Consider the following 25,994-nt stretch of genomic DNA (forward strand, 5'->3'; position numbering starts at 1 on the left):
CAATAAATAGATTGACTTAATTCCAGCTTGACTTAGGGAGAATTAATACTGCGGATATGAATGCCCTTCCAAACTCCAATACCTTTTTCACAGAATCCCAATATACATCAAAAATTCTTCTTTAAGAAACCTGACTTGATTTTAACATCATTTATCTGGAACTCAAAACAGTCACCTATTTTAAAAATAAGATAATTGACTGTGAAGTTAAATATCACAATGTGTAAAGTACAAGTCAAGACAGGTTATGCTTAAACTACATATACTAGTGAAGCCTGGAGTACTGTGTACAATTTTAGTCTCCATATTACAGAAAAAGTATGAAGAAAGTATGGAAAAATTGGGAATAGGCTGATTCCAAGCCTGTGAGGTTATCAGTTACAAGGGCAGACTGAAGGAACTGAACCTTTTCACTTTAATCAAATGAAGAATACGAGATGACGTGGTTGAAGTGTCTGAAATTTGGAAGAAATTGGTGTGGTAGATCTAAACTGTTCTTTTAAAATAAGATCTTCAACAAAACCAGAGGGATATGCAAAGGAACTTTTACAGGTAAATTCCAAATAAACAGTAGAAAGTTTTTCTAGACACAAGGAAAAATAAGTAACCAAGTAGTGTGGTAGACGGTATGACTTCAGGGACCTTCAAAAGTTGACCTGATGTCTTATTGGAGGAATAAGATTTGGATTTGGATTGCTGAGCTTGTTGGATGAAAAACGGTCTTAAACTTCTAACAGTAAGAAGACTCATTTTAATAGACTACTTTAAAACTGGCAATGTCACTGGCTCCGTTTGCTGCTGTTCACAATGACTGACAGCAGTTGGCCCATGTTAACTTTGTCCTCCAATCTACACTGTAAAAAATAAATCTTGCATGTGTGAAAAATACTAATAAAAAAGTAGCTAACTATACGCAAAATAATCATTACCTTAATTAATGAATAATGGATTTTCCCTTTTTATTGATTAAATTCTAATTCAATAAAAAAAATAAGAATAATGTTAACTTACTATTTTTCTTAAAATGTAAACTTTTTTATAACTCATTCTAAGTTACAAAACTAAACTGTGAATTGAACACATTTAAGTTAAGTTAAATTTAATGACAGAGTACTTCCTCTCACATCAAAATGTAATGACACGGCACTTCCTCTCTCATCAATTTCTTGGTCTTTACAACAACGCATTCAGCTGTCATGTTTATCCATAATAAGAGCTGTTTAACTACGAATGTATAAGTATAAAGCATATTAATTCCGTAATGAATAACTAATATTTCATTTCGTATAATTACAGACGTAAGCATTTGTTGTTTTCACGAAACCTTTCCCTTCATATGAGAAACATGGTGGCCAAGGTAGCGTCTTTCTAACAACTTACCTCATTGGTTTGCTTTAAAAAACAAGCACATTTCTCGGATGGTTACGTATGTTCATATGTTTATTATCGTTTAAAAAACAGAAACAGAAAATGACATTTTGAGATATGTTTGAGAACGATATGGCGTTTGTCCTAATCTATACGACCTGTAAACAACATAAAAAGACGTTTGCCTACCTGTCATGGTATTATTTGACTTCTTATTTAATTAGTGTTCTACATAGGCCATGGATTTTCTGGTTAATTCTTAACACTGTGATTTATTTAGCGATGTTTGATTTCCTATGTCCTATTTTATTTCAGGATTTTCATTATCGCATACTGAAAAGTAGTGGAAAAGGCGGCCGTTCATTTAAGAGTATATGTTGGCGTAAATGCAGGAAGTGTTTGAAGAGCGGCACCTGCTGCAGGATTTCACTCTCTGTTTCCTTCCCGTTTACCACTCATTCCTGGGACATTATTTGATTGAGATATATATTTTTGAAGAAAGTTTAAAAAAAGAAAAGAAAATTTTCATTGACATTTGAATGTCAGAAATTCAGTAAAAATTATCCTCAGACATTTGATTTATTTTTCCTTTGAAAATATAACTCCGTTGTTGTGACTATCTGTGTATGTTCAAATAAATGAGATATGGATTTTTAGCATGGATTTGTTATACAGTCATTACTGTCCAGCGTTGCATACTCACTTTTTTTGAGTACTGTAATTCAAATGAAAATCGGAGTAAAATGAAACCATTTTTGCCACTACTTATATTTAGTCAAACTCATTTGTTTTAGGTAAATTTGAGTTAATTAATAAATTAAGTTTACTCAATAATGCAGTATATCAAATCTACTCAAACATATTGCTTGTAATTTGTTGCCTTATTTCTTTTAAGTCATTTTAACACATTACTTTTTACAGTGTAAACACTCCTTCCATGTGCCCTTTTGATCTCTGGTTCAAAGAGTAAAGGAAGGTTGAATGGTTTAATCACATGTTATTAATAACAATTTTTTACAGTATATTTATTAAGCATTCCATGGTTTGTTTTACAATAGAAGGCAAACATTTCTACTCTTTGGAAATTGATTACATGGACTCTTCTAAAAAAACACAAACAACATTTTCTGGTTCTTGAACATATTTTGCTTGGAAGTTAAGAAAAGGTGTAATCCAGAATTGAAAAATGTAAAAGTACATCCATCCATCCATCCATTTTCTAACCCGCTGAATCCGAATAGGGTCACGGGGGTCTGCTGGAGCCAATCCCAGCCAACACAGGGTACAAGGCAGGAACCAAGCCTGGGCACGGTGCCAACCCACCGCAGTGTAAAAGTACATTTTCAAATAAATCTTTATGAAAATTAGGAGCTGAACTATAGAAACAAGGAACAGTGATTTATTCCATATCTCTGAATTCTCTATAGGATGCAGGGACTTGCTGACCACAAGTGCTTTTTTCCTGAAAGATAGCAGTTTTTAAACAAACAATAGGCCTCTTGTAGAATGTTGTAATTTTTGCAGCATGAGATTTCACTTTAATTGTCACTTGATTTGTCCATTTGCTGAGATGTTGGCTTTGCAACAGTCAAAGTACAATAGTGCGAAATATAAAACACAAGTAAAAAGATGAATCACCTCCATTTTTTCCTGCCTTAATTGCATAGTTCAATCTTATCTCAGATATCACCTTCAGTGGAGACAATTTGCTGTCACAATGGAGCTGCTGGACCACCATCAGTCTGTCTTGGGGATTTTGATCAAGACTGTTGAACTTTGAGGTGGGCCATTTCAGACACTCTTGATGTACTTGACTCATCAAATCTCATGAAAGAGCAACCACAGATTTCACTATGAAGCTTGTGCCTAAAATCTTTCGAAGCAAAGTAATATATAAAAGGATCAAAACAGCAAATCAAGCTGTTAAGACCAAGGGATAGTTTGTAATATACATATATGCTCTTCTTTTGGCTCATAAGTACCATGTGAATTATTTGTAAAATAATGTGTGGTACATAACAGACAGAAAAGCAAAGCAAAATAATTGCTATGAGGTTAACAGTTTGCCTTTTAGAGTCTGGTATATCAGTGTTTGGTGAATTCTTTAACGTTTTTACAATAACAGAGTAGCATATAACAAAAATGATTAAAGGAATGATGAAGAAGAACAGCAGATGTGCCAAAAAGTACAAATAGCCATAGATTGGAGAGGAAAACATTGTTTTTGGAATAATGTCAAAGCATGTCACGATTCCCAGTTGCTCAACATTTACAGTGAGGCGATTGGTCATCGTTAATGAGTTCACCAGGAGCACAAGTGCCCACATAAAAATACAAGCAATAATTGCAGATCTTACTGTTCTCCGGTGTCTTGTGTATAGGGGTTTTACAATTCCCCAGTAGCGATCCAAACTAATAGCACATGTGGTCAAAATTGAACAATGCATATTCCCGTAAAAAGCTATAGTAGAAATCCTACATGCATAATCTCCAAAAGGCCAGTTGTTGCCACTCAAATGATACACAATTTGAAAGGGAAGTGACAAGCTGTACAAAAAGTCAGTTAAAGAAAGATTGATGGTAAATATTATGGTGGGGCTCTTCTTTTTGGTATGAAAAAGAAGTATCCAGAGTGAGACTATATTAAGAGGTACACTGAAAATGACAACAGCCAAATAAATCACTGGAAGGGCAATAGTCATAATTGGGCTGGTAATCATTTGAAGAATGTCACTATCAAAGGATTTTGTACTGACGTTGCTCGATAATATTGTGGTCTTTGTCATGTTTGACTCCATTTTGTTGATGTGTCTGGAAGAAAACAAACAAAACAAAGTTAAGAGAAAAAAAGGTAAAAAGAATTTTAATCTTATAATTAGATCATGATCATTTCTCTCTCTCAAAGAAAAAGGCAATTTCAAGAAATCTGTAACAGAAAATAGTAATGAATGAAGTTTTTAGAAAATTATAAAAAAAAGGTTAAAAGTTCCATTATGAAAAAGAAATCTAAAAATTGCAGAAGACAATTTAAGCTTCAGGAGTGTTTACAGAACAACAATAAATGATTAAAAGTTATGTGAAGCTATATAATTAAAAGACACAAATGCATCTATTGCTTATTTACTCTTATATAACAAGACCTTAACATCGGCTTCTTTTGGTCTTCATAACAATTATAAAACATCAGTACATAGGTTATTCATCTCTGTGCAGTGTGACATACTGACATGATGGTAAAATTACTTGTTTATACAAAGGATTCACAGGTCTTATTCTAAACCAGTAACGGCGGACTGCACGATAACGTGCAGTGAATACACTTGACTTATAGTTTCCATACTCTTTCTCTGTATGTTTAGCATTTATTTGCTCAGAGGTTGATGCACTTGCTGCTTCCTGAACAGCTCTTGCTTTCTCCACCCTAGCGGCCCGCTTCTTCTCTTCTTCTGTCGGCAACTTTTCGCGTTAAAACTGATTAAGTCAGTGTTTGTGTTGTAATTACTTTTTCAGTGCCAGTTCAATCTCCCTCAAGAATGATTTAAGATATGAAGAGGCAGAGGAATTGACGGTAAAAGTAGTAGGGATGAGAATGGCGCCCCTACACATGCGCTGCACAGCCACCCTGCTGGCCTCTGCCGAGAGTTGATTCTACGCTAAAATAAAAAAAAAAATAAAAAGAGTAATAAAAATCATCACCCCAAAGGTGGATTGTAGACGTCACGTTGTATATGTGTACCACATTTCAGGTCAATAGGTCAAATGGTTTGCGAGCTAGAGGTGATTTAAAGTCTTGGACAGACAAACGGACAGCCACGGTAGCATATTATATAGGAAGATAACAGGGTGTTTCGTTTTTCCAAAGATGTGATTTTCATATGACTTTGATTACGCCCTGAGTCTCAGTGATGTAAAAGATATATATTCCAAATTTCAAGAAGATTGGATAATATTTAGGGGTTGCACACATTGATCACTTTTATTACAGTGTACCTAGGAGGTTGGTCTAAAAACGACTTCAGTTTCAGGATCCCAGGGGCTCTGTATTAAGCAAGGTGGATGGCAATAGCAATATATGCACTTAAAATTGTCCTCTTCACTAAGCAATTGAATATTCCTCAACGAGAATTGAAAGGAATGAAATGGGTTGCACATTTTGTCAGCCTCATATATCTTTGCTGTTGGCACAAGGCAATTGTAAGCCAATGGGCTCCAAAGAATGATTTGGATATGCTACAGCTTCTGAGCACTTACCCAGATGCAGACGTCAAAAAAAGTGCTCTCACAGTTGCTAAGAGACACCTTTGGTATCTGTCAGAAACAAACGCAGGATTGGCTTTTTTGGACGAACGTATTACTCAGGCTGAAAAGGAAAATATGACTAAAAATTTAGAAACCAAACCTGCAAAGAAAAAGGAAATGAAACAATTAGAGGGTAAAAACCTAGTTTTTGAAGGAAAAGACCTGAACCATTCCGTTACTAATAAAACAAAGACGTTCTTTGAATTGTTTGGGATCCACGACGTGATAGAATACTGCAGTGATTCTCTAAGAAGCCATGTGAACGCTCTTAAGGTGGTCAATGATACCGCAGAAAGAGGAATTGCTCTGATGGAAAAGTTTAATGAATCGGTCAGGGACGAACAACAAAACAATTCTTGTTGAGGGTAGTCAAGCATCAAAGAAAAGTCGTCACCAAGCGAACAAAAGAAGGGATTGCATTGTTCAAAGTTGATTAATATAACACATGTTTTGCATACTGCCTATTAATCTTAGTGTCTAGTTTTAATATTATTTTAAGTTTGTGATTTCTAGTTTTCCCAATAAAAGTAATTAACATCGAAAAATCGTATTTTCGCCTACTTTTACGAAACTGATCAAAGTGTGCAACCTCTAAATATTATCCAATCTTCTTGAAATTTGGCATATATATCTTTTATATCACTAAGACTCGGGGCGTAAGCAAAGCCTGCAAAAATTTTACATTTTATTTTTTGCCTTAGAAAATGAAACACCCTAGAAGATATGTAATATCAAGAGAAATATGTCTTGGTTAAGCCAACTCAGACCACTCCAAAGTGAAGTTTTGTTAGTAGGCCACATAGCAGAAATGAATAAACACTTTACTGATGCTTTGCAAGTGTTATGAAGACCTAAAGACGTGTATGTTAAGGACTTGTTGAATAAGAGTAAATGAAAAATAGATTTTTGCAGTACCAAAGTGAAAGTGTTACCAAAATAATTTCTAAAATTGCATCAACAGTAATCCAAGTTTTACGAGTTTAAGACTTTTGGTGATCAAATACAAGAGAAAGGTGTTCATCAACTGCAAAGTAATATTAGATGTGTACGAATACTGATTTTTTTTTTATCCACAAAGAACAAAATTTTAAATTGCATAAAATTAGCTGCAGGTCAAAAAGAAATCATATATCCCAATGTTGATGAAGAAATTATAACATGAATGTTCCCAACTGAATTTCTAAACTCCTTCACTTTTCAATGAATGCTCATACACTAAATATGTTTAATAGCTGGTGCAATAGCTATGCTTCTTAAAAACTAATGCACCTCCTGAAGTACTACTTGGACAGTATTCCAGTAATAATGGCAAGAAAACAGCAATTAGCAAATGAAATGAGACAGAGTATTATTACCTTTAAAAATGTAGGACTCTTCATTTAGAAAAAATTGCAATAAAAAAAATCTAAGTGGTAGTGAGTACTGTGTCCTTACATAATCCAAAGGCCATGGAAAAGTCATGTCAGATTTTGACTGCTTTGGAATCATTGGATGGAAAGGTTCCTTCATCAGAGTGGATAGTCCAGCACAGGCTCTACTATAAAATGCTGAGGAGGGGGTGAGTGGCTAGTTGGCTTACGTCTCGACCACTGTAATTGTGCTTTACTTTGTCTTTGATATTCTCTTTTTAAAGTTCTTAACATAATTCAGCAATTAATTAATGGACAGATATTTTTAATTTTCATTTATGTTAACCAGTTTCTACTTTGTGTTCTGTGTGATTTAACAAATCTGTGTTTTTATGCATAATAATTCTGTGTTTAGGAAATTTACTATACTTTCATTTTCCCTGAGAACTTGTCACAGTGCTGGACACCTGTACCCAGTGAAGAGAGCTATACAAAAATAAACTGAATTGATTGTACCTACTGATGTCAGGACAAACTTTGGCATCCCACAGCCATGAGCAGGATAAAGCTGGTTTACTGTAAGAGTGCTATTATTATAATATTCCTGCTACCTCTAATAAAACAAAACACTGAATCAGACATCAAACAGAAAGGGAGAGCATTGCTACATATATGTATATTTGTATTTTAGACAGATTAAAAATGATGTGTACAGTTCATTAAGATCTAGTTTAACTATTTAAAACTTTAAAAGCTGGCACAATGAACCCTGTATATGACTTTCACTTATTTCTCTTTGCTGCTATTATATTACATTGTTCTGCGGTGGGTTGGCACCCTGCCCTGGATTGGTTCCTGCCTTGTGCCCTGTGTTGGCTGTGATTGGCTCCAGCAGACCCCCGTGACCCTGTGTTCAGATTCAGCGGGTTAGAAAATGGATGGATGGATGAATATTACATTGTTTGGTTAGATTAATGGTAGTTCAGCTTCAAGTGAAGTATGCTCAAGTCTTTATACCTCTTTTGTCATCTGTAGAATGTACATTTATGATTTCAGCACCAGAGCTAATCACACTATTGTAATATTGAAATAATATGGTTTGCACATTAAAGTGCTAAAGTGGAAGGGGTGTCAATCATAAGTATTTGCACACATGCTTATCCAATACTTATTGTTCCACTTCCAGACAACAAACTTCACGCAGTGTATTTGGGAAAAATCTTGCGCAAGGAAGCAACGCTAACCCCTAAAGTCACTAAAGTGGTGTGAGTCCACAGCAGGACGCTGTCTCCAGTCAACCTAATATGTATTTACAGTATCTGAGATGAGAAAGAAAATTAGAATAGCCAAAGAAAATCAAAACAGATACAAACCTGTTCCTCTGGAGCTAAAGTCAGTGTGCTGCTGTCCTATTCACACTCTGCATGTTTTAAATTAATTGTTTGATTGTTCTTATGTTGTAAGCATGTAATAAAGTTAGTAAAAGTTAGCAATTCATGTAATTAGAATTTATCAACATCTATCACCAGGCTTGTCAAAAAGAAAATTTCACTTAGAAACTAAGATAAACTGATAAAGCAACTGCTGTTTTAATTCTGTCCACTATTTTAAGAAACCACCAGAGGGCAAAGTTGTAAAGCAAACCATAGGTACCTACATCTCCTGGGTTAGAAAAGGTGGCAGACTATACAAACATTTGTAACATTTTTAAAGTTTATGTCATAAAGTTTTTCTTGACTTCTTTCATTTAATGTACTAAACTAAAGCTCAGCTTTCTCCAGTAAACACAATGCCTTTTATAAAACACAACAAACTGATATAAAACTATTTTATATTTTAACTAATATCAGAAGGGAATTCTAAATGTTTTCCAAATGAAAAATTAGATATATTTTCATATCTGCACTCAACTGCTGTGATCAAATTCATTCCAAATCAGTGACTATGAGCTGTGAGCCTGGAACTGCCCAGGCTTGTGAGAAAGCCCAACAATCAAATTTGTAATGGTATTCTTTAAGCACATGTAAAATTACATTAAACAACTTTATTTTATAAAATAAACATTATTCTGCTGTCCAATTATTTTCATAACTGACCAAGTCCAGCACAGAGCGGAAGGAAGTCAGAGCTTATGAAACAGGTACAAACCCTGGACAAGATGTTGAGAATTTTGATTAAGGATCAATATGCTTTATTATTAGTTTTAGTGCTTTTAGCTATGAAAAGCCTATGCCTGGAATAACTTTAAAAATACACCATTTATTTTGTTAGAAAGGCCACTTGTCCTTCTCACTTGCTTTTTTTTGAGTTTCTGTGAGTCAAGCAGTGAGACAAGGTCATCATGTTCTCTTAGGAAGCAAGCAGGCAAGTTTTGTTTTAAGGATGCAAGTGCTGATGGAAGGCCAAACAAACTGTAGGTAGGACCTTTGCCTGAGCTACTGTTTGTATGAAAATGTGCTATATAAATAAATGTTGTTGTTGTTGTTGCTGTGTGAGTAATAAGCAATCAAATGGCATTTAAAAGTATCAGGGCTCTTCAATGCCTTAAGCAATAAGATTAAAATACCATATACTATGATATTAGTTAGTTTGAGCGTTATAGGGGCTTAAGAGCCTATTGTCGAAAGTGAGGGACTTTTCCCTAAACATGTGCCGTGACGTAAGCAGTAGCTTGGCCTCTGTCAGACCACTGTGCAGCTGCGTGCCATGACTTAACAGTGCTGCTGTCTGCAGCCGTGAGCTCTTGTATTAGCATGCACATTTATATTTAATTTAGCAAGCATTCAAGTTTAGGAGTTGCTTGACATCTTTTTAAGTGGCGTAGTGAGGCACTATTAATTACAGGCCGTTGCTTTTGTTTTTAATATGGCCTGCTTGCTTGCTTGCTTTTCACTTGCCTTGTTTTTTAAGGACCAAAGACGCTGTGTTTTTGAGGAACTGAGTAAACAAGTTTTTGTTTTGGGACATGGTGGCTCTGCTGGGACTTCTGACTCACTAAAGTCTAAACAAGTTTTTGGAAAAACCTTTAACGCCACTAAAGTTAAATGAAACTAAGTAAACTTGCATGCTATCGCATAAACACTTAAAATATATAAACATTTTAGCATTTAAATGTATATATTAAGGCTCATGAACAGTTCAGATAATCAGATTAAAAGCATGCTGTATTGTGTTAGTTAGGTTGAATTATACAGAAGTTTTAAGAAGTGATTATCAAGGTTAGTCCCTGTATTGGTAAGTCAGACCGTATGTGGCTGAGTGTCATTGGTTGATGATGCAGCTGCCTTTGCTCACAGGCTGTAACAATGGCCTGTATACATACATTCTAGATAGCATTGAAGTTCCTCTGTCAGTGCTTCCTCATGAATCAATATCTTAATTAATCAAGGTAAAACAACAAGTACTATATTAGCTGGATTTGAGCGATATAAAAATTTAAGGGTTCTTTAATAAAGCTTTAATACTGTGCTTGTTGACTCAAGGCCTCTCACCTGCTTTCAGCTGTAGCAGCTTAGCTCTTATCAGTGAAGCTGCATGCTGCACTTACTAGCCCAGCTGCCTATGATTTTAGCCTTACTGGATGCTGGTGCGACAAGCAAGTATTAATTGAAAAGTTCAGTTTTTTATATGTGGGTAATCCTGGTTCCAACTTAATGATGAGGGCTGATCAATTAAAAGGTCCCCAATTTTTATTAGCTCAAGATTGGGAATGTGAGGAATGTAAAGCATGATCAGATGATAGTCATCTCCGGGCCAGGCGGCAAGTACGAAGTTTGAGTTCTAGTGATTGTTATGAAAAGATTGATTATTATTAGGGGAAAGACATTTACAAGGCGAGGTAACTGTTATGAAAACAGGTACAGTACAGGGTCATTATTATGAAGATAACATGTAAAGTGAATGATGATAATTATGTAAGAAATGAGGATTTTTATGTGATTAGAACTAAAATAAAAATGAACCGCGCAAAAACCACCAGGCTCACTTCATGAACTGAGACAGGCTTTACGTGCTCTACAATTGTTTTCTATGCTGTACAATAAAGTCTTAAACTCTGATTGCCTTTCTGAAGACTCTGCTGCTTTTTTCTGAAGATTTCTCCACAATAAAGACACATTCACTTATCCCAGGTCACTTCAAACTTGTTTTTGAAATATGGGATAAAACCAGAGTATCCACTCTAAAACTAGAAGAACATGAAAATGCCACACAGAAAGTAACAGAACCATGAATACAGCTCAGGTCCCTGGAACCCTGAGTCACCAGCACTAACTACTATTCTAAACTTAACAATGACAATATATGTGATTTTAGATAGATAGAACTTTATTTGTCCCCAGGGGAAAATTTGGCATTTTACAGAAGCTCACCATAGAAATTCATCAATGACATTGTAAGATTTAAGGTGTTGTTACTGCTTTAGAATGCCTTGAGGTAAATTGTCATATGTAGGACTGTATATCTTATGGTTTGTGACCATGTATGATTTATTCATTGTCGATTCTCCACTGACATCTGAAAATAAGATGTTTAAGAGGATTATAAATAAATATACTAATGCCTCACATACATCAGAGTTAATACAATCTGCTCCTGGATCAAGGTATTGTGGTGGCACTTACTGTAGGGTCTGGTGTCTGTAAAACAAAGATTGAGGGTTGGTTATGATGCAAGCTAGATTACATGCATGGGCAGGATGATACAGTCATGCAAAAATGTTCCAATGGAAACGGGCTTTTGAGATGAACAGTGTCACTTCCGTTATAAAGAACATGACAGAGCTTATGTGGGTGGCAGAAAATGACCAGCTAGGACACAGTCAGACTTACCTGTACAGACATCACAGGGCACGAAGAAGCCCTCGGTCCTCCCTGCAGCTCCCTCCTGTGGCCCCCACGGCATCCAGCAGGGCTTTGCATAAAAACTCCATTGTCCATGATGCCCTGCTGGTCTTCTGGGGACCTCCATGCTGCAAGGAGGGCTCCACCTGGCGGCTTGGGGGTATTGGCCAGGATAAATGGCCGGCCATCCTTCACAATATACATACATATATATATATATATATATATATATATATATAGTACAGGCCAAAAGTTTGGATACACCTCCTCATTCAATGTGTTTTCTTTATTTTCATGATCATTTACACAGTCAGACTTACCTGTACAAACATAACAATAGAACCAAACTTTCAAATCAAACGTAGTTACTGGGAGAATTCAACTCGTCTGTGGAATGATATATATATATATATATATATAGTACAGGCCAAAAGTTTGGACACACCTCCTCACAGCACTCCATCACTCTCCTTCTTGGTCAAATAGCCCTTACACAGCCTGGAGGTGTGTTTGGGGTCATTGTCCTGTTGAAAAATAAATGATCGTCCAACTAACCTGACTTCTGCACAACACAACTGCTGGTCCCAACCCCATTGATAAAGCAAGAAATTCCACTAAATAACCCTGATAAGGCACACCTGTGAAGTGAAAACCATTTCAGGTGACTACCTGTTGAAGCTCATCGAGAGAATGCCAAGAGTGTGCAAAGCAGTAATCAGAGCAAAGGGTGGCTATTTTGAAGAAACTAGAATATAAAACATGTTTTCAGTTATTTCACCTTTTTTTGTTAAGTACATCACTCCACATGTGTTCATTCATACACTGTGTGCACAATTATTAGGCAAGTGAGTATTTTGACCATATCATCATTTTTAATATATATTATTAAAAATTCCAACTCCAAGCTGTATTAACTTGAATGCTTATTGGATTTAAGCACGTCAGGTGATGTGTATTTGTGTAATGAGGGAGGGTGTGGCCTAAGGAGATCAACACCCTATATCAAGGTGTGCAGAATTATTAGGCAGCTAGTTTTCCTCAGGCAAAATGGGCCAAAAAAGAGATTTAACTGACTCTGAAAAGTCAAAAATTGTAAAAGTCTTTCAGAGGGATGCAGCACTTTTGGAATTGCTAAGATATTGCTGTGTGATCACAGAACCATCAAACATTTTGTTGCAAATAGTCAACAGGGTCGCAAGAAACGTGTTGAGAACAAAAGACGCAAATTAGCTGCCAAAGATTTGAGAAGAATCAAACGTGAAGCTACCAGGAACGCATTATCCTCCAGTACTTTCATATTCCAGAGCTGCAACCTACCTGGAGTGCCCAGAAGTACAAGGTGTTCAGTGCTCAAAGACATGGCCAAGGTAAGGAGGGCTGAAACCCAACCACCACTGAACAAGAAACATAAGTTGAAACGTCAAAACTGGGCCAAGAAATATCTGAAGACAGATTTTTTCAAAGGTTTTATGGACCGATGAGATGAGAGTGACTCTTGATGGACCAGATGGATGGACCTGTGGATCAGTAATGGGCACAGAGCTCCACTCCAACGTGGAAGTGGGGTACTGGTATGAGCTGGTATTTTTAAAGATGAGCTAGTTGGACCTTTTTGCATTGAAGATGAACTCAAAATCAACTCCCAAACCTACTGCCAGTTTTTCGAAGACACTTTCTTCAAACAGTGATACAGGAAAAAGACCATGATTTTTATGCAGGCCAATGCTCCATCACTTGCATCATCTCCTCATCTGACCTAAACCCTATCGAGAACTTGGGGGCACTTCTTAAACGCTAGATTTACGGGGGAGAAAAACAATACACCTCTCTGAAGAGTGTCTGGGAGGCTGTAGTCACTGCTCCACAAAAAGCTGATCGTCAACAGATCAAGAAACTGACAGACTCCATGAATGGAAAGGCTTATGACTGTTATTGGAAAGAAGGGTGGCTATATTGGTCATTGATTGATTGATTTATTTTTTTGAAATGTCAGAGATGTTTATTTGTAAATTTTGAGGTGTTTGTTTATTATTCTCACTATAACAGATGAAAATAAACAAGTGAGATGGGAAAATTTTCATTTTTCCTTTAGTTGCATAATAAATCTGCACACTAATAGTTGCCTAATAATTGTGCGCACATATGTATTCCCTGATGATGTTCACACTCACATTTCCGTTGTGAAACATTCAGGTTTCAGGTTTATTAACATTTTGGATTGACTGATAGCACTGTGTTTGTTCCATATTAAAATTAATCCTCAAAAATACAACTTGCCTAATAATTCTGCACTCCCTGTAGTTTTGATGCCTTCAGTGAGAATCTACCAATGTAAATGGTCATGAAAATAAAGAAAACACATTGAATGAGGAGGTGTGTCCAAACTTTTGGCCTGTACTGTATATACAGTATATATATATATATATATATATATATATATATATATATATATATATATATGACAGATATCAAATCAGAATTTAAAATTGTTATTGGATTTCTGTGTTAGTTATGAATTGCCTGTAATAAACATCGTGTTTGAATATGTGCATATGTGTACCTCAAACCAAGGAACCTTACCCCAAATGTCAAAGTTTATCTTTATGGTATTAACTGGTCTATGGCTGTGTTTTCTGAACACTCTGGATGTAAATGGAGATGCCACACTGTGAACTGATATGAGTGTTTATTCTGTGCTATTTTGTGGAAGATACAAGGCCACTGCTGCATGCATTCAGTTCTTGTATTTCCATGTTGAGAGTTGTGTTTTTAATTGGTGTTATGTCAGCTATGTTCAATGTGGGCTTGTGTAATCTATTCCGGGGATTTAGAGGTTTCATCTTTGCAATTTGCAGATGAGGTTGTCCTCTTCAGCACAACAGAATGTAATATCTGTTTTAGGCCTAATGTGGTTGCAATCGAGGAGAGATTTAGCATCTTGAAATCTGTAGGTCACATTCTTCACTTTAGAGAAATTAGGCTTGATTTGTACAAAATATAAGGAAACTGCCATATCAAGTGGAAAGGATTAAGCACCTCAGGGTCCTATTCACAAATAAAGTTATGTTATTGTGAGATTATCCAACAAACTAGCGTAGCTATTAGCTGCGTTGTACCAGACAATGATGGTTAAAGAAGAAGTTAAAATTTAGGAGAAAACCCTTGATTTACTGGTCAATCTAAACACCCTTGTCAACTCTCGTCATGGTCTAATGATGGAAAGAATAAAACTGAGAGTACTGAAATGCTACTATGCCTTGCAAAAGTATTCATTCTCTGTATATTAAAGATACATACACATATTCCTCCAATAAGTACTTTTATTGACAACCTAAGTGTTCTAACAGATTAATTTTCAAGCCGAAGTACATCATTTATCAAAAGTGTATTTCTAAAAATTAAAACACTGGAAAAATGCTACTTTCACAAGTATTAAAAACCTTTAAGCTCCAAAAGCTTAAATTGGAAAAATGTTGACAAAGAAGACACATATGCTTCTCATTTGGAGCTAATTGAATATATAGTTTCTAAACATATACAATTGGAGTAGGCATTACATTTTCTGGATGTAAAATTCGAGGGTCATTAGTAAGGCTGTTAACCTACTGCAAAAATTATGACTAAAAAGCATGCCACAGAAGTAACAAACAAAGTGAGACAAATGCATAAATCAATAAAGGGTATAAAAATATCAAAGTGCGTTGATGTCCCAGTGAACACTATTGGATTTACCAAAGGAAAGCAAAGAAGACCATCCATCAAAACTTAGTGCCCAAGTAAGACATAGACCAGTAAGGAAAGCAACAAGGAAGCCAACCATCACTTTGAAGAAACTACAGAATTTAGATTCTAAAACTACGATACATGTACATGTGTACACAATATCAAGAGCACTCAGTAACAGTGGTCTATTTGGAAGTGTGGCTCAATTAGAATAGCCTATTTGGGTATATGGAAAGAAAGAAGCTATTCATCAACAAATATTCATAAAAAGGTACATCTGGAGATCACCACAATTCACGAGTGAGACCCAGCTAGAATGTGAGAGAAGGGTTTGAGGTCAGATGAAATGAAAATACAGCTTTTTGTTGAAATTCAAAGCTCTATGTGTGGCATAGACTCAACATTGCCCTTGCCTCAAGAATCACAATCCCTACTGTGAAATATGATGATGAGAGCAATCAGCTGTGGGGATGCTTTTCATCTTCAAGGACTGGAAATCTTATTAAGATGGAAAAATGGATCGAACTAAATACAGGGAAACACTGAAAGAGTATCTCTAGTCAGCTTAGAAACTGAGCTTGGGAGAAGGTTCTCCTTCCAACAACACAACAATCTCAAGTACAAGGGTATAGCAACATTAGAGTGTCTCAAAAATAAAAACAACAAAAAAAATGAATGCCCTAGAATAGCCTAGGCAAATTCCTGATCTCAACCCCATTGTAAATCTGTAGTACTCTTTGAAAATTGCAGCTCAGAGGAACCTATCCAACCAACCTCCATGATCTACAGAATATCTGCCAGTAAGAATTGGACAAAATCCCTCCTGAACAGAGTGCAAAGGTGAGTCAGTCCTACTCCAACAGACTTAAAGCTTTTACTGAGGCGAAAGAAGGCCTTACTAACTACGAATTGTAGGGTTTACTACATGCAGAGTTTTTGTCAGTTATTTTTTAAATATGCTTTTCATAAATTATTTACTTTGGTTTTAGAAAATAAACTGTTAAAACACTTAAGTTCTCAAAAAATGTTTGCTGGAGGAATATACAATATGTATATATCTTTTGAAACCCAGAGAATGGTAATGCTTTTCAAGAGGAGAGAATACATTTGAAAGGCATTGCATTTTTGCACAGAGTTGCTGAGCACACTGTTCGTAATAACATGATTACAGAATTATATTGGGACCTCTGAGATTATTTCAGACAGCCTTGGACTCACAATCCCTCCTAACCCATTAACAGCTGTGTTTGGGGTTCTTCCAGAGGGGCTTAAAGTGGAGAAGGACAAAGAAATTGTGATGGCATTCACTACACTCTTGGCACGCAGACTCATTCTGATAAACTGGAAGAACCCAAACTCTCCTCTTTTAAGTCAGTGGGAAACCGATGTGTTATATTATTTGAAGTTGGAAAAAATCAAATACTCAGTTAGATGATCCGTACAGACTTTTTTCAAAACATGGCAGGATCTAATCAGTAATATTTTAAAATAAGTTCATAAAGCACAGAGAATTTATTAATTTAGGTATGTTTACAAGCCTTAAATTTAACGCCGTTTGGCTTGCTCTCTCTCTCAGGGGTGGGGATCGATCTGTTCATAACTTAATTTTTCTCTTTGTAAAAACTTGATTGCTTTGTATGGATTGTAATAAAATAAAAATAAATAAGTAGCTGACATAGTACACAAAATGCCTTAGTTGGTAAATTACAAATGTCAAAATAATCCTTTTTCCTCTACTTTCTCTTTTGGACTATTCCTCACTGCTGGTTGAACCCATACTCCTCTAATCCTTTGCACAGCTCACTGTGTTAAGTTTTTTTGACCAGGTATTTTTTTCTTTTTGTTTTTAAGTGTCAGCCAAAATATACCCTGAAGGACATATTTTGCCAAAACAAATCCATGAAAATACTCCACTAATTCAAAGTTTTTTGTCTGAATTAATTTCCTATGTGAATACACCAGATTCTAGTAAACCACGGCTGATTAGGTACATTAAACAAGAAATGGAGAAATGGAGAAATGTCATATAGCATTATACATGACAACTTGATCCTTTACAGTTGTTTCCATCAGACTAAATTCCATATAATACAACACATATGTGTGATTTGAGCTCACTGGTTTAACTAGAAGGGTTGTATTACTATTATTATTATAGACTGCTATTATTATGAAACTAGCAACATTTTTTTTTTAATTCCAGTAATTCACAATACTGTAAATAGGTAAAAATTCTGAGTTTGTTTCTCTGTGTTTTAACTTGTGAGGTCAAAAAGATTATCACTTTACAATAACTGAAAATAAAACTGTGTTTAAAAATAGAAATACACATATCTTTCTAATATGAGTATATTTGTGGCATATAAATGAAAACTTGCAAACCATCTAATTCTACATGCTTTATTAGTTAAATAAGGCTTTTTACTAAATCTAACTACTTTCAAAATGTAATTTGCATTCCCCAAATACACAAAGAAAACTTCTTCCCTTTTAAATTAAAGTTATTCTTGTAAGCAATTTTAATTGGAAAAAATAAACAAAATAGATAACAATGTAATAAAAGCACATAAAAATAAAACTATATAAAATTACACCACAGACATTGTCTCTGCCAACACAAGCAATATATAACACAAAATTCATCTACTCAAAAAGAACATAAGGAAATATCCTTATACCTGCCCCATTCCCGTCCAATGCCATTTCTCCCCCTTGATTTGGAGGACCTCAGGTCTCAACCTGAAAACCACTGGTCTAGGATCATATGTCAGAAAGCTAGATGAAAACCCCATATTGAAAACAGTAACAGAGAATAAAAGAGAATTAATCGAAAATTAAAATAACAATCTTACATACCTATATCAAGGGGATGATTATCATGAAAGATGATGGTTAACTAACCATCAAGGCTTTGACAGAAACAGCAACTTTCTCCCAGGCACTAATCCATTTAGCTGGAGATCAAGAACAACAAGTCATATTGACTTCTTGGGCTTAAATATAATTTGCACTAATAGCAGTTGGCTAAACTGGGTGAGAATTGAGTTAATATGAAAATCATGAGAAAAAACATCCAAAAAAACACCACTCTTCAAACATTAGTGAGGAAAATAAAGATCTAACAAGTCCTTCAGCACATACTGTGCAGATAAAAATGTGCTATTAATGCATATCACTTATTTCCTGCAAAAGCAAAGCCACTATTGTCAAACTGCACATTGATGCTTTAAAAATAAACAGAAAATGCAAGGGTATGTTACTTTATTTGAAAAACCGCAAAACTACAAATGACTCCTCTAGTCTTAAGACAGTTTGAACATCTAAACTAGATTATCACACCTAAATAAAATTAAGGAAGTCTCACCTGGGGACTCTGTTCTATGCACATCGTGCTACTTATTTTGAGTTTTGCAGCAGAGGAAAAACAATATACGGGTGACTTCCTCAAATCTTTATGATGTCTTGGACTCTTTTTTGTTACAACATCTTGCCTGAAGAAGGGGATCTCGCTGCCAAGAAAGTATGCATATTGTAATTTTTTTAGTTAGCCAATAAAATGTGTCATTGTGGTTGACTTCTCATTATAACTACACAATATAAGGAATTATTACACATGTGTTATATTGAATTTATTCTGATATTATTATCAGTCCAAACACGCAAGCCCAATCATTTAAATCTGGATTTTTTTTCCTCATAAAAGTAACAATTTCTGCAGCCAATTGCATATATTTACTGATTAGTCAGGAAGCAACATTCAAACATTACATTGCAAGTTATCATCAAAACAAGTACACTGGCAAAAATGTATCTGTTAAAATATCTTAAGGGAACATTCATACTGTGAATCACAATTTCAATGACAAATGGACCAAAAAGTATGTCTTTAAAATACCATAATTCAGAAATGCACAGTCAGCCTGTCTTACATGTACTATCACAAAAGAGTGTAATACAAAAATGCTACTATATTATCTTCAGGAGCTTTGAACTTTTAAAGATAATGACACCATTCTTACCTGGATATGGCAGTGGCATTATAAGATATAGTGATGATCCACTAGATCTGAAGCCTGGCCCTGTAAATGCAAAGCCTTGAAATCAAACTATAATCACTAACTCACTGATTCCACAAGAATAAGCAGCAAGTGCTTCCCTCCAAGATATAGTACTTGGATACTGGCTAAACACTATACACCCGTCATTGAGGGTATTAAAAAATTGCATTATAGCCAATTTATCCAAGGCTTTTACCAATAAATTGCTGGATACTGTTATAGAATCTGTGAAACGGGTATCTCTATCAGCTACAACTATTGCATGTCATATTCATGTCTTGGCAGAGAACATCCAAAGTCAGAGGACAGATGGTGTCTATCAGGTTAATTAAATATAATATAGGCATCAATTAATTAACAAATAACACCGAAGTGGCACAACTGTAGATTGATGGAGCAGAATTCAGAAAGGAACTCCAGGCACATGTGGGCGAGAGTTTAAAGATTCCTGCCCCTTTGGTATAATTGTTACTTTCAAGCCATTTGTACCCCTTTTTTGAAGGCCTTGGTTCCTGTTACTGACCTTTGTGGAATATTCGGACCCAGTTCCACCCACTTCCGGGTGTAGCTTAAGTGCTGCATGACAAGGCTCCAGGAGCTGCCCAGACGCCCCCTGGTAGTGGCCCCGGACCCCAGCAGGTTTGGGCTTCCAGGCCCCATGCCCATGGCCCCGATGCAACCCAGGAAATGGCTTGCCCTTCTCTCAGTCCCCTGTACCTCCAGGCTTCCTGACAGGGCACAATTCCCGGCCCTCTATCACATCTTATAATCAAATAGTGAAACCTGGTGTTGCTATTTAGTAATCTGACTGTAAATTTTAAGGGGAGACATTGAAGCTGAAGTAGCAAACATGGAGTGAATTATTTAATTTCGATATGAATTATCTCCTGTGCCCATGTCATGTTAACATGAATTCAGCACCTGCTCCTTTGCAAATTCACCACATATGTCTGAATGTCAGATGCCTGATGTTTACGGGTTCAACATAATTTTAATAATACTGGAAAAAGTATGTTGGAGAATAACTGTGGCAGAGGTAACTGCTGTATCTGGCCCACAGGCTGTTAATTGATGGTCTTGCGTTCATACTTTTTTAACCCGATTTTTATACAGTTAACAAAATATTTAAAGAAGAAACCAATATATTTAATTATTTTGCTATGTTCAATTAATGTGAAACTGCAAAAAAAAAATATTAAATGATTTTAGACATGATATGTTATTAGACTATGGAAAGAAACAAAAAAAATGATTTGATAAGTATATAGTAATATCCTGGAAAAATAAACAATATTTAAATATTCAGTTGTAATGACTTCATGTATGACTCTCAATCAGTGTTTATTTTAACATCATTAATAGCCTGCACCATCACAATAAGTAATAGCGAAGAAGTAATGCCTTGTTTCACTAATAGTTGCAAGTACAGTATATCTGCAGAAAGAATCAAAAAGAAAAACTAAGCATGCTTCCATCTTGGGCAGCACGGTGGCGCAGTGGCAGTGCTGCTGCCTCGCAGTAAGGACACTGGGTTTGCTTCCCTGCGTGGAGTTTGCATGTTCTCCCTGTGTCTGTGTGGGTTTCCTCCGGGTGATCCGGTTTCCTCTAACAGTCCAAAGACTTGCAGGTTAGGTGCATTGGCGATCCAAAATTGTCCCTAATGTGTACTCAGTGTGTGGGTGTGTGTGTGTCCGGCGGTAGGCTGGTGCCCTGCCCAGGATTTGTTCCTGCCTTGCACCCTGTGCTGGCTGGGATTGGCAACAGTAGACTCCCGTGACCCTGTGTTAGGAAATAGCGGGTTGGAAAATGACTGACTGACTGTTTCCATCTTTGAGTTTGATAAGTCTGGCAGAGATTTAGATACCGAGGAATTGTTTTTTCCAATGGCTAGATCCCAGGAAAAATATGTGGCAAAATGCACAACTTTATCGTGTCGAGTTCCCAGGTTTGCATGGAAGGAACAGACTTGATACTCAGTATTTCAAAAGAAAAAGAAAATCTTAGAAACTTCAGTCTCTACTTTAAAAAAATGTAGGGAGAAATGAACAAAGAGTAGGTAAAGATATGTATGTTCAGCACCAAACCTTTTGGGCTGAAGACCATGGCATGGATGTATAGGGTGGTCCAGATCTAATTATGCAATTTTCATTACGTTATAACTTATTAAGTTTATTACATAGAAAATCACCCGAAAAATCCCAGACCATCGAGAAGTGTGCGAACTGACGACATGAAGAATCGTTTTCTCCCCGAACTGGAATCGTTCCAGGATAAATCAAAGTCATCCAGACAATCTGGATCTGCATAATTAGATCTGGACCACCCTGTATAAGAAATTACCAAAGCAATACAGTACACCTTTTTAAAGGGTAAATTATTTTAGTACTTGTTAAGTCTCATTGGAAAAATGAACACTCTCCCCTCTCTGTCTATCTTTCTCTCTTCACTCTTGATATTCTCCTTCATGAGTATTGTCTCTTCTATAGTTATGACATCTAAATCAACTGAATGCATTGCCTTAAAATCAGCATTTCTTTGAAAACCACCAAAAGAAGTAATGCTTCATAAATAATAAATCGTTAAAAATTTACCTTTCAAGTTTAACTTAGTTTTGTGTTGTATCTAGTTGACTTAACCTTAAAAATATAAAATACAAGGCAAAGGTTAATGTTAAAGATTTTTTTCTGCGACGTACGAAAGCACAGCTAGCCTGACCATTAAACTACTTGACACTTCTATGAGATACTCCTTTTAAGCAAAGCCTTTTAATTGTGTTTAAAAAATTAAATGTAAGATGGTGTGGTCAATGTTTTCAAGATCAAACTTTAATTATGTAATATGGAGCACAATGTAAGAAACAACCAGTTGTATAACTAAGTAATTAAAGGTTGTAACCAGGTCTTCAAGCATATTAGAAATTAAAAAAGGTATTCATATACTACACAAAATAATAAAATAGTATCTGCCAAACATGTAGTCAGAATGCAGGTGAAATGAAAAACTATGCAAGTTAACCATTATGCACATATACTGTAAGAACTATTGGGATGGTGTCAGTCTAGATATCTATGAAAGACTGCTAAAGGAGACAGCAGCAGTTCTACTTAATAATCATTGGGATCTACAAGAAAGAAGAAAAGAAGCTCAATTAAAGCCTGTATAATTGGAAGCACAGGCACAGGTGTATGATTTTTGAGGGTTGTCTTACATGCACAGCCCATTTCAAATCCCCCCAAAGCAACCTGATGAGATTACAATCCAGGCTTTTATTAGGCCAATCCAGAACCATCCATTTATTTGTGTTCTGCCATTCCTTGGTGGATTTACTGATATGTTTAGTGTCATTGTATGTTGCAAGATCCACGTTTAGTTAAGACTCTTCTGACATATGGTCTCATATTATCCTCAAGGACCCTTTTGTGGAATGTTCCTTTGAATACTCAATTTATGCATTATTTGCAGTATACATCCTATTATCAAACATAGGTTTTTTTTTAAATATAGACAAGAACAGTCACTTTTAGTTTAACAAAATTTTCATAAAAGTGTAAAGACTATGAGCACTTAAACTAGGACATCACGAGACACACAGGACCCAACATTAAAGATGCGAGCATGGAATCTTTTCGCCATCAGGAGAGCTGTAATGGGGGGTCAGAATTAAGATCACTGGCCAAGCATTGAATGATAAATTGCATATAATGTTCAATTAAACTTAAAAATGTTACTGCTTTTAACATATGCAAAGGCATTATATATAAATAAGTCAATTTTGTTTTATGTATTAAAACTCTATATGTGATGCTGTTATTTTTATGATGCAATTTCTGAAGATACACAAAGCATGCTGAAAAAATAGTTTGGCACAGTAAAAATGGGCAATTCAGAAATATAGTTTGGCACAGTAAAAATGGGCAATTCAGACTTGTTAACTGGTGTGGAGGACTGCCGGCCTCTTACTCCGGCCCTCACCCTCAGGCCACCAGGAGGAGCTCTCCCGACAGCATGATCATGCCCCGAGTTCCAGCAGGGCCTCATGGACTATGTAGTGTTTATACAAAGCCCTGCTGGATACCTTGGGGGCCACCGGGAGTAGCTGTAGGGGGGCTTGTGGGCTCTTATGTGCCCTATAACCTGGGAGTGCGTCACGGTCACGTGACAGGAAGGAACAACGTGCTCCCGGGTTGAAGAAAAGGACTGTTTACCCTGACCCGGAAGGAATAAGGAACTATGGACTGATTGGGCAGGAACACCTCCGGGTCAGGGTGTATAAAAGGACTGTGGGAAAGCCCTGAGACTAAGCTGAGCTGGGAGGTAGAGGGGCGAAGTGTCTGGGCGAGGAGGAGAGAATATCATTGTTGTTTATTTCATTTATGAGTAGTGTGGAGGGTGCTTTGTGCACGTTATTGTTAATTAATAAAAAGTCTTGGACTTTTATGCGGTGTCTGGAGTGGTACCTGAGGGTTGAAGAGGTGGACAAGAGTGTTATCTGCGACACTGGTTATAGAAAGGAGCTAAACTATTTGAGCTGGGATTAATGTGGTAATTGACTTAAATCTAGCTTACTACAACATTTAACACATTGTTTAACACTTATTGACCTGCAAATTGTGTTTTAGACAGAAGCTAAAATTTGGTTTTTACAGAGATGTGCTTCCTACTAGCATCATGTTAGAAACAATAGCTGAAATTTGTTAAACTTATATGTCAATACATGTAAATCCCTACCATTTCATTACTGGCAAAGGTTCTGTGTAGCTGGTTTAATGATTCGTTGACACAGATGTGAAATTGGGCAGATTTGTTTTATTAAAATAAATATCCTCTGTTACAAAATTTTAAATTCCTTTTATTATTTGTCTGTTTTGGAGAATTTGATTTAGTTTATTAGAAATCAATGACTATGTTTCAATATGCTGAACGGAACCCACAAATCAATTACTCTTAGGTCATAGACATGAAAGAGGATGACAGAAGGTACAGTGTATGTCTCCCAAGCCAATAGACGGTTGCAAGAAATTCAGTTAAATGAAACATGATTTCTTATTCCTCACTTTAATGGATAAATGGCCTGGCCATTTTTAGTAGAATTGAAGTGCAAGACTACCAGGTCACCTGGAAACACTAGAGGGAATGCTAGAGGAACAGTTTAGGATTTCCCTCTCTCTCATCTGAACTCCAGACATTATGACTGGGCTTCTTGTGAAAGCGGATCCTGGATGGAGCTTACAAGCTACTTCTATACACTACAACCACTTGGGCAAAGATGGCACTTAATAACATACCATTCAGATAGGTAAGTGGACCAATTAACCTACCTGAAAGAGAGGCCTTGAATATTTGTTTAGATTGACCCCGAGAGATACTGAAAGTATCTGGTATCCTACTATCTACAGTAGTATTAATTTTGTCTTTAATATTTATGATTTGGAGTTGAGTCAAGAACTCTCACTTCTAAAAGAATACATGAGTGAAAGACAATTTCAGAGTTGAAAAAATACTTTGAACTTTCTAACCTATTAGGATGATGTGTTTACTTACAGAAACTCCACTTAGCAGATGTCCTAGAACTAACATATTTTAACTGACCATGCAAAACAAAGAAACGTTTTTTTTTTCAGCGCAAACCTCATAAATTAATGAAAGGGGGACAGATGAAGTCCAGGTAACATCTCAAGTACTTAAAAAAATACTTGATTAGGGCAGAAATGTTTCAGAAGGAAATGCTATGGACATCAGGAAAAACAGCTGAAGTATTTGAGGAAAAAACAAAACAGCAGCTCATCATCTGTTCATCATGACAGTGAGTCCATTATGCCTTGAAGTAGTTAGAAGCAGTGCACTCAAAAACATCTAAAGTGTATTTCTAAGGTAGCAGTGTTTGGTAAAGAAGAGTAGCAAAAAAAATCTACGGAAAGAATAAATGGTAGATTTCAGAAATGTTTGGCAACTATGACTGCTGCCAAATGCGGTACTACTAAATAATAGCTAATAAATATTTGATCATATTAGGTTCACAGTTGTATTTTTTTATCTGTTTAATTACAGAGAGAAAAAGAACTTTTTCATTAATATCAGCAATATGCATTTTTAAAAGTTTCCATTCCAAAGTTTTTTCTAAGAACAGATATACAAACGTTTGCATACAACTATATGTACTACATGTTTTAAGAAAGCTGTTCAAACCTAATGAATGCACTGCTCCTTGAATTACATCTGTAAGAACACTTTAAACAGACTTATAAAAATGTGCTTGTACATAGACCACTGGTGTTACATACTAATCAGAAATGAATGCATTAGACACAAAATGCAAACATACATTATAATACATTACAGTAAGTACAATTTGATTG

At 35.9% G+C, this 25,994-nt stretch overlaps 1 protein-coding gene across 8 annotated transcripts in view; it reads right to left on the minus strand.

The window, feature by feature from the left end:
- Positions 1-2,745: 2,745 nt before the first annotated feature.
- The window catches only part of LOC120523447 (P2Y purinoceptor 8-like), a 28,890-nt gene continuing 5,641 nt past the window's right edge, over positions 2,746-25,994 (minus strand). For 2 of the 8 annotated variants that reach the window (XM_039744768.1, XM_039744770.1), the window contains 4 exons: positions 19,600-19,659; positions 18,945-19,089; positions 18,437-18,534; positions 2,746-4,179 (listed from right to left, as the gene is read on the minus strand). In XM_039744768.1, the coding sequence (XP_039600702.1) occupies positions 3,129-4,166 (1,038 nt within the window). In that variant the 5' untranslated portion in view covers positions 4,167-4,179; positions 18,437-18,534; positions 18,945-19,089; positions 19,600-19,659 and the 3' untranslated portion in view covers positions 2,746-3,128. Of the gene's footprint in view, positions 4,180-11,386; positions 11,412-11,586; positions 11,654-18,436; positions 18,535-18,944; positions 19,090-19,599; positions 19,660-22,229; positions 22,247-25,994 lie in introns of those variants that run through there. The other 6 variants (XM_039744771.1, XM_039744775.1, XM_039744769.1 and 3 more) reach the window with 5 other exon arrangements.

This window comes from Polypterus senegalus, chromosome 2 (genome assembly GCF_016835505.1).
Source record: "Polypterus senegalus isolate Bchr_013 chromosome 2, ASM1683550v1, whole genome shotgun sequence".
Taxonomy (NCBI): domain Eukaryota; kingdom Metazoa; phylum Chordata; class Cladistia; order Polypteriformes; family Polypteridae; genus Polypterus; species Polypterus senegalus.